Source organism: Onychostoma macrolepis, chromosome 17 (genome assembly GCF_012432095.1).
Source record: "Onychostoma macrolepis isolate SWU-2019 chromosome 17, ASM1243209v1, whole genome shotgun sequence".
In the NCBI taxonomy this organism is placed as follows: domain Eukaryota; kingdom Metazoa; phylum Chordata; class Actinopteri; order Cypriniformes; family Cyprinidae; genus Onychostoma; species Onychostoma macrolepis.
Window position 1 is genome coordinate 11,298,099 of NC_081171.1, and position 13,787 is coordinate 11,311,885.

Genomic DNA, 13,787 nt, shown 5'->3' on the forward strand with positions numbered 1-13,787 from the left:
GACAGACAAAACACTCCATCTCCGTCATTCTCTGGTCAAAAACATTGTTAACTCCATTTGAGCTTGATTTTCATATAATGTTAAGTGCAAGTGTCTGATACAATACCAACGCTAACGACGCAGTGTTGTTAAATTATTTAATTTTTAAAAAAATCCGATTCATCGATTAATCGAAAAAATAATCGACAGATTAATCGATTATTAAAATAATCGTTAGTTGCAGCCCTAGTTCAAAGTCAATTCAGCTATACCGTAACAGGAATAAATGACATTTTTAAATATATTAAAATAGAAAAAGGTTACTTTAAATTTTAATACTATTTCACAATATAACTATTTTTGATCAAATAAATGCAGCCTTGAGCATAAGAGACGCTTTTCAAAAATATTTAAAAATCTTTCCAACCCCAAAATTTTGAACAGTAGGTCCCTTATGTTATGTTAACATAAATAGCCCTTAAAAATAAATAAAACATTTTATCCAAAATCTAATGTTCAGAAGTTTAACTATAAAATGATTTAAATTTCATTAATATATTTTTAAAAAATGATAATAAAAGTCCTCCTTTTTGTCACTTTAAATGATGCAAGTTTAAAACTCTCATATTTTGAAATACTTTACTTTTTATAAACACAGAAAAAGGACTTACTTTGACATTGTCCAAAATAACCAGTGGCCCATTTACACCAGACACAGTAGAGTAGGCTGAGGATGACAAAACGATACACAATATGAAAACAAACACAACAAACATTTTTTGTGACTTTGTACTGCATGCAAAAGGAAGCTGAGACCTGAAAATTAATATAAAAATTTACACCTTCAATTTGCATTTTTATTTGACCATTTGAGATGCCCCTGAATAGTAAACATGCAATTACTAAACAGACATATGGGAAACTTTTATTGATTCTAGGTTGCTGCACGTCTTTTTGACAGGCGTGAGTGCAGACGCAGACACACACACACACAGACAGACACACACACACACAGACACACACACACACACACACATGCATATACCGACTGCAAGCACTAGCTGTGACCAATAAAGTGCATGAAATTTGCTACAAAAGACCACAATCACATGGAAATGAGGACCCTTTCTCTTGACACCTGTGCATCTAATTGTACACAGTGACCTTTACTGGAGTATTCTAAATGGCTTTCATAAATTTCCATGTACAAATGTCAGGGCTAGAAGAACACAGTTAGCACATTCAAGGCGGCTTTTTCTGCAGATGTCACGATTCGGGGACGACATCTTCACTCTGTTCCATGAGGGACAATTACTTGGCTCAGACTATGGTAATTTATGATGGTTCCAGGTGCCCAAAAATTCTCATATAGCCTATATAAACAATTACATTCAATTTAGGGTGACAGGATGAACTATCTTTGGGTTGAACGGGTTGAACAGGCCAGGGAGAGTGGGGCACAGATGTCACTTTAAACGGAAAGTCCATCCAGAAGTCATGATTTATTTATTCACCCCCACGTCGTTTCAAACCTGGGTGACTTTCTTTCTTCTGTGGAACATTAAAGAAGTTATTTTGAAGAATGTTGGCAACTAAACCGATTCAGTTCCCACTGATTTCCATTGTATATGAACTGAAACTGAAAAATTTACTTAAACTGGTTATGAACATTTTTCAAAATATTTTCTTTTTGTGTTCAGCAGAAGACAGAAACGCATACAAGTTTGGAACAACATAAGGCTGAGTAAATGATGACAATTGTCATTTTTGGGTGGACTCTCCCTTTAAGACAACACATTTTTTCCCCCATCATGACTGGGGTTCATATGACTCCTGAATCACTCTTGGACAGTCTGTCCTTAAACTATGAATCAGAAAGAAAGCATTGTATGCCCAAAATATAACAACAGAAACCTGGGGAAAACCTGGGAAAGAAATTGCTGTGGTGCTCATCTGGGTGAGGAAGGTTCATGTCTTACCTGCAACATATCAATCTAATCTAGTCCAATATATTAGACTAATTATGCAGAAGCAAGAACATAAACTAGATTTTTTTTCATTACCTTAATATAATAAGTGCTTTTTTAAGGAACACTGAAGTATTTTTATAAAAAGACACCAAGTGTTTTTGGTCATTTGGCCATTACTCCTTCAGTGTCACATAAGTGTCATGGAAATCATTCCAATATTCCAAATTCTCCAAAATTTTGAATGGTAGTTCATGGAAAACATATGTAAATATATAATGCATAATAATATAATGCATAAAAATTTCATGAATACATTTTAGAATCTTGAAAAATATTCATGTTAGTAAGTAGGTGCAATCAATTTATTTTAGCTACATTTAAATAAACAAATTTAGTTTAATTTATTTATTTTTTATTTAAATGTAGCTAAAATAAATTGTTTGTAACCACTTACCTTAAAAAAAAAAGTTTAGTATCATTTTTTTCAGTGTTCCTCTTATACAATAATTCAAACCGGTCAACCCCCAATGTGGCTACTGTAATTTAAAGTGTTCTTAGTGAACTATGGTGTTCATCTAGGTAAGGCAGGTTTGAATCTCGACTTGCAACATGACACAATATCTTCTTTTATGTCCAATCTAATCATGCAGACGCATTTTAACTAGATTTTTTCCATTTCCTCAATATAAGCAATTTTTTAATGAACACTGAAATATTTTTCTAAAAAGCCAGCCAGTGTTTTTGGTCCAGACTGCAGGTGCGTGCTCAGGGTGGGCGGTCATTAGCAGCAGAGGGTGTGGCCTCATACTTTGGCCTTTTACTTTGCATGGGAAAACATTAGCCGTCCTGTCACAGGAGCCAATTTGGTGTGCGTCCTTTCACTTTGTTTCAGCGTGTGTGTATACGTGTGTGAAAGAGAGAGACAGTGCACGCTAGATGGAGAAGAGTCAGCTTTGTCTGCTCTGGGTCGTCCATCACGCCTCAGTGTGTCGGTTTTGTGTGCGCCGTCAGACTGTGGTCTGATATCAAAGGCAGTAGGAAATGAGAATGGACCGTCTCTAACGCCCAGCACAGCAGCCCCACGGGGAGCAGACACTATGCCACTAATTAGGCTTCAGACAGCAGAATCATTTGTCAATGCACTATTGCCGTTTCCCACACACACACACCTGCACATCGTGACTTTCCTTACTGGATGAGGAGAAAAGGAAGGTTGAAAGAGAGTAATGTTGTTCCATCTTTTTGTGATTTTTTTTCCCCTTTTCAGATTTATCTATGGCTTATTTTTTATATTTTTATTGTTTTCAGTTAGTTTATGTGCAAAAAAATCTAGAGGAACAAAGGAAGAACCGTGTTAAATCCTAAGAGGCCCCCTGCATTCACAAATTCCTCTATGAATATTGTGTGGAAAAAAGATTCAAATGTCTTGTGACAATCTATTATTGAGTTGAGAAATATCACAGTTACTAAACGACTGTTTCTTCTCTCCGGCTGCTCTGTGGTTCTGCCAGTGAATGGAGATAAATATGACTAACATTAACTAACAGTACCTTGATTAATTAATACTGCCCGCTGGATACAAATTGGAACCGCCCTGATTTCAGCCTTGCAAGATTTAAATTCACACACACACACACTACAACCCTTCAAAAGGTCTTATGCTCTTATGCTCTCCAAGGCTACATTTATTTGACCACAAATACAGTGAAAACTATAAAATTACTCCAGTCTTCTACATTGTCACATGATCCTTCAGAAATCATTCTAATATAAGGAAAATATTATACTTTTTCCAGTAAGCATTTATTTAAAAAAAATAAATCTTTTGTAACATTATAAATGTCTTTAAGGTCACATTTAATTGATTTACTTCACTCTTTCTGAATAAAATTATTTTCTTTAAAAAAAAAAATGGAAACAATGATTTGTGAACAGATGATCCTGAACAAAACATAATTAAATGAAATGTACTGATATTGAAATTTTCATTTAAGTATTGTTTTCCAATATCGTCTTCTACCATCAGTAGCAGGCCTATACACTGCTGATATTACAGCAAAATGTAATACAAAAGGCAGATTACAAGCTGTCTTTTATCTGGTATACTAAAGTAAAAATATTCAAAAAAAATATTCAAAATATGTCTAATAAAACACAAAAATCTCACAAAAAAAGATATTAGCTGCGCAGGTGAAAGACCTCGTCTCCCATTATGATGATTCCTTGAGCGACATGTCTTCCCTAAATAAATGATTAGTCTCATAATTGCTGTTATTACAGTGAAAGAAAAACAGTAGTCAAATCACCCTAACACTGAATATTCGCTCTCTCAAAACACACAAAAACAGATGCGTTCCGCAAATTCGAGAACACACTAAAATACACGCTTCCTGCAAATTCCATCATTTTTCAAGACATTATGGCTTTTCCTTCCCTCCGTCCTTTTTGCCTCAGCCCAGACAAATTGCAGTATGTGCTTCACAGGGAGGTGCTTATAAAATGGATTTAATAGCTACACTTACCCTACAAATTGCCCATATGTTTCAAAGGAGATACATATGTCTATTTACTGAGAGGTGATCATAATTACGAGGCTGGAAAATTGCGGCCATATAATTGTACATCAACCCCTTAAAAGTCTCTCTAACGCAACGCAAACTGCTAATGGAAAACAGTGAGGAGCTGAAATCTTTGCTCAAACAAAGCTCATGACATGCTCCGATATTGTGCACAACATTAGACGAACGCTAAACGAAGGCACGCAGGTGCTAATCTGCTCTACTAAAGCAGGACGCCGCTAGTTTTTTAGTCAAACAACGGAAGCGAAAATTAACAGAATGAATGAACAAAACAAGCTGCACATACACATAAATAAGTAAAACAGTTGCTTATTAAAAAAAATAAAAACGAGGGCGATGAAACGACCCTGCCGAACCATGAGCCAATCGCCTTCCAGCTCTGTGATGAAGATGGCGGCCCACTTCAACTCCACACACAGAGGACTCAGTGCCTCATAAGAGGCCTTGTAAAATAAAGATTAAAAAATGGCTATACATTCACATGGTGTGAAGTAGCAACATTTCCCATTAGGCTTGAAAAACTTTCCCCACCCCTCCCAGGACACTTGAGTTTGAGTGCGCCGGTCCGAGGGCTAGGCATGCAACACCAGCGCGGGTCAACGTGAGGCCTGTGGAGCTGCCAGGCCCTATTGTGTGCCGAGATGTTAATTGGTTCTAATCCGGCGGTAGAAGCTGTTTTGGTAGCCTGACCCCGCGCCCTGAAGGACACCTTGGTGTGAAATACTAAAGGGCCCATTCAAGTGGCGCTGAAAGGAGGCATGGAGCATTCCAACACATTTCCATCTCTGCTGTGAAAGAGAAGCGCTGACGGCGAGGGGGGGCACGGTGGGACAGGGGCCGGCCGGTAGCGTTGCGCTGAAACTGAATTAACGATACAAAAGCGCAGGCAAAGGTGCCAGGCTTGTCTCATTCACGCACATCCTCCTGTGTTTCTCCTTTTTCTTTTTTTGCTGAGCATCCGCACGGTGGTTTCCCATAAGACGTAATAAAAGAGAGCGCTAATTGCCCCATGTTTGGGATCAGATCGACACAAATGCAACTGTCATTAAACAGACAAACAAGGCTCACACAATTCCGCCATGACACCCGCTAAACTTACCCCACAAGACCCACATATTAAGACTTGATAATGAATTCTGAGACATTGGGCGTCTTTGATACCGTAACTGAAAAAGACTGATCCTGTCGGAGGGGGACAGATGTCCGTATCCGTCCAAGGACAATCTATGAAAGCAAAAGGACGGGAAATGAAATCTCATTCTGAACAGTCATGGTTTAAAATGAAGACTGGGGTTTAAATTGTACCACCGTTTTTCCTAAAGGAATTGCAAGAAAAGATTGTCATTTGTGCATTTCTGAAAATATCAATTTTGCGGCAAAATCAAATGACTAAACCTGCTTGCAATGGCTTCATAACTCAGTCATAATTTGGAGACTCTGAAATCACATGGTTTGATATGACACCTCTACTTTCTGACTGAGAGAATAATGAACAGACTGTTTAAGCTGTATAAGTGAGCAAATGTGCAATGGCAAAATTTACTGAACCATCTGCCAAAACGCTACGAAATTACGCAGCTATTCTGCAAGTAAAGACAATGTTCAATACTGACCTTTTGTTGCAAACGTAAAGGGCTCAAAACGTAGTACTGCGCCTTTGATTAAACACACATTAGCACATTTCTGTGAAAATAAAAATTATTTTCGTGACAATAATTAAGGCCGCGCTCATGTAAATACGTATAATAGCTGCCGGATTCTAAATTCAATGTTACGCCTATTCAGAAACATTCTGAACACTGAACAAACGTAAAAAATTGGGGGACAAAATAAAATGCTTTCTGGGTAAAAAAAAGAGAAACGTTGGATGACCAATAGATAGACGTATGAAAGACAGTGAATCAGAGCTCACAGGGGACCTTGATGGTATTCTCTGGGACTTCAATGCTAACAGAGGGAATCCAATTATGGCACTGACAGCACAATGTGCTACACACTCAAAAGGGCAGGTTTTGGATTTAGTGGACTTCGTATCAAAATGAATTGAGCAAAATCTGTGATGAAAGATGATAATTTTGGATGCATAAAAATGACAAACCAGAGATACTGTTTGAAAGGCCTTCATGATTTCACACGCAAACTGATGATTATAGCTTCCTTGAATAACTAAAAAGTGCTAGCTAATTAAATTCGAACAATCCCCCAGCAGAACGTTTTAATGTGTGATTATGAACTGAAAAGTCACCGACATAAAGAAAATGCAAGAAATGTGATAATTAATTAATAATGTTAAAATATAAAAAAAAAGTATTAAATAATTCAATGTTAAATTATAAAATAACAAACAACTTAATTATAATATTAAATTTAAAAAATGCAGGATTAATCAAAATTTGCCATGTATGTTTATCATTCAGGTCTGGTAATGTTCTGTTAATGAAAATAATGCAATGCCCTTTTCAAGAGATGTTTTCGAGATGCATCGAGTCCATCTGATGTTGCCATTCTGAAGATTAAATGGCAAGAGAGAAAAAAAGAAATTAACTTGACATGCTATCAAAACTACTAAAGCTACCAAACCAAAAAAAAAAGTCCCCTAAAAAAAATAAACAAAAGCAAGACGTGCATGCAACACACAGACAGTCTGATAGACAGAGACACACGCACACACACGCGCAATTGTGGCTGTTCATCTGTCCTAACAAAGACCTCCACAGTGATGACACCCCCATCAAACAGGAATGCTTTTAACCCCACAGGTAGAGGCAGAGGCTGTAACGGAGGACTCCCCACACGCATGCACTGATTGGGTCGTGTGTAATCAGACGACTGCGTATGTGTGTGTGTGTATGCGGGGGGAACGGTGGGAAGAGCTGTAATCTGTGTGTGTTTCCTGGCGGGATGCAGACTGAAGGGGTGACAGCTAAACTGAGACAGCTGGTTAACCCCGCTGCCTCTCGAGGAGAGGTGGCAAAGTGGTGCAGTTACAATAGATCGAAACAGCCGTAATGTTACTGCAACAGTTTGAGAGTGATTTGCAGGGACAGGCGGGTTTTCACCCGTACGCTGCCTAGCAACAGATCTATAACAAAAGTCCATAGCAGGCCCACTATGACAAGCAAAGTTTACGCTGTTTGTCATATTTCATATTCAAGTCCATGCGGATGGCATACTCAAGTTACTTTGATGTCTGAAACAACAAAATATTTCAAATCAAACTTGATATTTTTAAAAATAGCTACATAAAACTTTAAAGAAGTTAATGAGTTAAAAGCACATTCTGTGCAATAAAATGCAAATTAATGCAAAATGTTTTTATTTTTAAGTGCATAAGACTGAGGGACAATTCATAGACACTCTCTATCAGGCGCTTTAGGATGGATGGACTATAAAGACTATAAAATATATAAGACTATAAATCCCTATCCTCAATGTAAACTTTATCTTATATTTTGAATAACAAATTAAATTATAAACAATTTAAAATATAATTATGACTAAATAAATTGAAAAAACTTTAACATGTAACGTATTACACATACTATGTCGCTATAAGTAATATTTAGATAACATTTATAAACAAATAAAATATTTTATTATAATTAAAAATTAATAAGTATTACACACATGCTATATAACTAGGTAATATCTTGAACGTTCTGTAATGTGCTTTGTCAGGGTTTTTTCCTCCGTCTTCACCTATTTTGGGATTTGTTTTAACCTTGGCTTTCTCGCCTTGCATAATTTCTTATAAATTGCACTGAAATAATATGTAAATGTGAAAATCACAGCACAAATAAAATGTATAAACCTATATAGTATGCAAACGCTGTGAGGTAAACACTGAAAATGCCATTAAAAAAGCAACATTTGTACTTGAAAAGAACAATAAGAAACGTTTTTTTGAAAAAAACAAAAAACATACAATATGCTTTTAAGACAGAAACGTCTAGATCAAAAAGCAAGAAAAACAGTGTGTCATATATGTGACGTGCATAATGGGATAAAAAGGTTTTTGTTTTTTTCCTTTTCAATCTAAGTAGTCCATAATTTTATATACTTGGATACTATTTTTGAAAGTCGACTATTCTATACTCGTCTTTCATTTACTTTTTCTTTGATGGCAAGATGAAGTCGAACGCCCACCGCGGGCTTTCTTTTTCACTGTCACGACAATTGATTAATTACAGGCGGACAAAAGGATTAGCAACAGGAAACAGTGGATAAAATAAAGGAGGGCTGTGACATCTGAAAGATTTGTTTATAACCATGTCATTATGGGTAATTGTTTCTTCACAGAAATACCATTACCGTGCTGAATGTCTTTTCAGCACATTTAAACGTCTATTCAGCATTAAAACAAAGCGAATAGACAGTCTGGGTTAATTGCTTTTGTTGCCAATGACGTGATTAAGACAAAAAAGGCCTCTGTTTCTACAGAAAAGATGAATGCACTGTACGTTTACTTTGTTTGTTTGTTTCTTCAGGCATCTTGGAAATTTGACTGGGCACAAGCATGCTAACAAATTACTTAAACACCAGCCGACGACAAAAAGTTTTGAAACAGAAAAATGTGTGGAGAAAAAAGAAGTAGCGTGATTGAATTGCAAATATTTGATATACTCTAAATCTGCATTCTCTGCATACCAAATGTTTTGTAACAAAATGCAAAAATGCTTTCCTTCCACTGCGCCCTTTCAATGGCCTCAATAATAGTTTCTTTTTTTAAATTTGAGATGGAAAAAAAAAAAAGTTTTAAACTTGAAGGTCCTTTCTGTGTTTTTCAGCCTTTTTTAAGGACAAAGCAAGACCAATCAGACCTGAGCTGACGGACACGGCCTCTCGACTGTGATGGCATATCAGGCGCTGCAAGGGCTCATGGGTACAGATCTGTGTGTTTGCCTTCCCATCAGTCTTCATTGCCTTCAATCACAGCCCACTATCAGCATGCACTCTGCCACTGATGAGGCACAAAATGGTGCTGCTATCTGGCATGCCTACATTAGAGAGGTTTTTTTTTAAACAGTATTCTGGGGGGCGTTTCAGATCGGGGGTCTTTACGCATGCAGCTTCTTTGGCTTTCAGAAGGGAAGACTTCAATTCTTCCATTAAGTAATTTATTTTCTTCCTGGTTTGCTAAGAGGCTTTTAGCCTGAGCTTTCCTTTGACACTCTTAGGAAAAAAAGAGTAACAAGCTACCTGTGCTTCTCGGTGGGACAGTGTGTTTTGAGGTCTAAATTAATGAGATTTACAGTGAATAACATCAATAATACACATGAAAGAGAAAAAATGAGAGAAAGATGCCAGACGAGCTGTAATTTTAGCAAGGTTCTCCATTAAAGGGGTAAACAAAATTAACTACTCAAGTGCTGAAACATCAGACACAAGAGTCAAATTATGTTATCGAAGAGATGCCGGTAACACATTATGACTGCGTGGCGTCATCTGATGTTCCAGCAGGTTGAATGCAGGATATTGTGAGGTTTTGAGAAAAATGGAGAGAACAAAATATAGGGAAAAATAGCCACACATACAACAACAGATAAAATAGGGAAAGCGTTCACTGATCATACGGGTACTTCTCAGGATTGCAGAAGTGTTTGGCTCATAGGATGCCTACTTCCCAAAAATAAAATATACACTTCCTCTGTATATTTAAGCAAGAATAAGCCATTAGAATTACCATTACGGTAGTTCTGATTAAATAATTGCAGCCTTAGTGATCATAAGAGACTGCTTTTAAAAAAACTGTACCAACAGCAAACTTTTGAATGGTGGTGTAAAATGAAACGAATGGAGGAAAATACGCAATTTAGCAATTGGAATGCAAAAATGTGCTCATCAGCAGTATACTTAGGGTCTACTTCCTCCATTTAGGCAACCATTGCATCTCACTGGGTTCCTTATTACTGTTAGTGCCAGGTCCAAAACTGATCAAACAAATGTCCACGTTGCGCTGTACTACAGACCTCAAAAATGAAATAAGATTTCAGATTAGCCATCTATATGCCATTGAACTCCTAAACATTGACAAAAAACTATTTAGCATATAAACACACTCATCCTGCACTACAACACTTTGTCCAATCAAATGCTCAAAAATAAGAATGCCCCTCCCCTTAATGTGACATACAACCGAATAGCAAGCCATGTTGCGGAGTCAATTTAATAAGGTGTGATGGACAAGGATGAAAAGAACTCGTTAGCCCATATTTCTGAAAGATTAAAACAGCATGAGATGAAGCTGTATCAGTGATCATTTCACAAACCACTGCAAAATTAGTGCCTGGCTAACAAATATCTTCTGGTGTATAGGCCTAACTGTTAATTAACTTCCAAAGAGAATCATTATGAAAAACACTATTCTGCGACCTGGCAGATACTAATATATATAATACAATGCATTATTCCAGATGAAAATATGCAACTCTCATTGCAATTTGAATAAAAATTCAAATAAACTGACTACACCTCTGCAACTAGGGCTTGAAGTCAGCCTAATGCAAAAAAATATGTAATTTTTTCAGTTACAAAAAAGTCACATGACTTGTGTGGAGCTGAAGGTTCCTCACTGCACATTATTCACCAGCTCAGCTGGGTGTCACGTGATTATGTCACATGAGAGGGATCATCACTCCATCTGTCTATTTCTGTGTGCATTAGCGATTGCGTGAGAATCGAAAACAAAATCATAAAAACACCCATTCCGCTCACCAAATACAGACCTAAACAGCATATATAATATAAATAGGATCATATTATCAGTATTAAACTGATGGAGGTCAATAAACCATTCACAGACGGAGCCTTCAAACAATCATATACTACATTTAAAGACCAATCTTAAGAAATCCATAACAAAAAGGTATTGTTTACTGTAGTTTTGAATTACTATTTCACATAAGATTAAGCGAGCTGGCTATAAATAATGAGATTTAGTCCTGCTCGGCTAGCTAGCATGTTTGCACTTGCTTAAACCTTCAAAGACATCAAAGGTTATTCGCTTTCTTATTAAAATGAGCTTAAATAACACACTTATTTTGTTTATTTACACAATGACTGCTCAAGAAATGAGTAAAACAAAGGGCAAAAGTGCTGATCGATTTACTATAAACAGCTCAAGCTAGTGTTAGCATGACAGCTGTGCTGCTCTGAATCCAATATGACATTTGCCAACACTAGCGATAATAGATCAGCTCTGTCCTGGCGGTGTTTAGCCTCTGATGCAAAGGCAAAATGCAGATTAAAGAGAATAAAACTAGAGAGAAACGCCAGATGTGTTGCTGATGTTAACTGTATGAATGAAAGCTAATGACACTCACTCAGTCTGGGCTGGGAGATGTAGTTTCTGACCACGGCTTGAGCGTGCTGCCGTGCCGCTGCTTCAGGGCCGTTCAGATCCACGGGCCGATTCGCCACTAATGTAGACATTATTATTATTTTTCTTAATTAAATTCAACTGACTAAGTGTAAACAGATCTGCGCTGAGAGCGGATGAACAGACGGAGTCATATGACAACCGTGGTCAGGAAGTAGCACTCGTGCACGCACACGTCATAAACGTGCGCGTAAGCGCTTACAAGCGCGTGCACGAGCCAGCCAAGTGTCTAAAGAAGGACAGTTTTCACGAATTTACACTTTGCTGTCTCGTGACTTGTGAGAAGTGCTCACTGAGAACTATTAGATACTTTTGAGAAAATATTATTTAACATAAAAATAACTTAACTCGAAAGGTAGCTAGGCAGTTGTAAAATTTTAAGATTTTTAAGTTGTAAGAATATAAGAACTCTAGGTTTTTGCCTGTGTTACCTTAAAGGTATATATATATATATATATAAGCATTTTATCACAGTGGACTTTTTGACATTGAGCGAAAAATATGAAAATATATCTTCATAATTATCTAAAATAATTCAAATGAAAATAATTAATTTCATAGGTATTCACCCCCTCAATCATCACTGGTACAGTCACTATTGGTTTTAGAAGTCACATTAATGGTTAACCACACAGACTCAAGGCTGTAATCATTGACAAAGGTGCATTTAAAGACTGACTTAAAGAGGATAAAAACGTAGGAAAATGATTTATTTCATGTAGGCTATAATAAATGTAGTCTAATAAATTTGCACTAAATTGTAAAAAAGAAATCACTTTGACATGAATGAATATTATTCTGTTGATCAGTGTCAAAAAAGTTTAATTAAATCCTCTTTAAGACAATAAAACTTATAAGAGGTGAATACTTTCTATAGCAACTGTATAAGTGAATTAGTAATTAATGAATCGCGAAGCACCTTATTTTGCTGAGGTGAGGGCCTTGATTATGAAACAGCAGCACAGTGTTAATTAAGGCTTCAGCATTGAAAAGTAGACATACAATTTTTTAAAGGTTCTTACTTTTATATTAAATTGATTTGAAATGTTCTTATATTCAGAGTTTCATGGCATTACCTTCCATTTACATATGTTGTGTTTTTATAAAACAGACTAAGGTTTGTATAATCTTTGGACAAATATCTCTTGATTCACTGCCTATATGCTTGCTTTAATGAAAAATACATCTTTACATTTTATACAAGGAACACACACACACAAAATATGCGGTATTTTGTTTTTGAGAGAACACAAATGGTGACTTCTTAATTGTTAATGTCAGCAAGGTTTTTATTTCACAATAAATTGCAAAAATAACTTTTCATAAGTACAAATTATTATTATTATTTTTTTTTTTACAATAAATGATTAAAAAAATTATTTAATTTCCAAATTCCTAATTATAAATTACAATACCCATAGGAGAGCTCCACCAATAAGGGAATACATTGTTACTATATGGAAACACAAATGACAGCAAAAAAACTAATCTGGAACCACTCACTCCTATGAAGCATTGTTAATGACAATCAAGTTGGTATTTATTTATTTCTCAAACTACTCAAACATGTTTGTAGTAATTAACTTACAATATAATATTTTTATATCAATGACTGGAAGTCAGTGTTTTTATATTTTATAATTTTGATTCAGTTACATCATCATCATTCACAGTGCTTCATGAAATGAGTAGTTCATTCATTCTCTCAAAAAAAAAAACTTTTTTTTTTTAAATTTTGCTTTAAATCAAAATTTGTAATGTGACTCATCTCACAGCTGGCTAATATCTAGAAAAATAATAAAAAAGCAGACGGTCACTATGTTTTTTGTGAAGAAGGCACTAATACTACAGAAATTATTCATAAAATATCTGCCTGTCATA

The 13,787-nt window shown here is 36.0% G+C and overlaps 1 protein-coding gene across 1 annotated transcript in view; it reads right to left on the reverse strand.

The window, feature by feature from the left end:
* The window catches only part of atp6v1ba (ATPase, H+ transporting, lysosomal, V1 subunit B, member a), a 32,205-nt gene extending 20,114 nt beyond the window's left edge, over positions 1-12,091 (reverse strand). The window contains exons 1-2 of the mRNA XM_058749969.1: positions 11,851-12,091; positions 651-706 (exon numbers count right to left, since the gene is read on the reverse strand). Of these exons, the coding sequence (XP_058605952.1) occupies positions 651-706; positions 11,851-11,959 (165 nt within the window). The 5' untranslated portion in view covers positions 11,960-12,091. The remainder of the gene's footprint in view (positions 1-650; positions 707-11,850) is intronic.
* Positions 12,092-13,787: the final 1,696 nt, after the last annotated feature.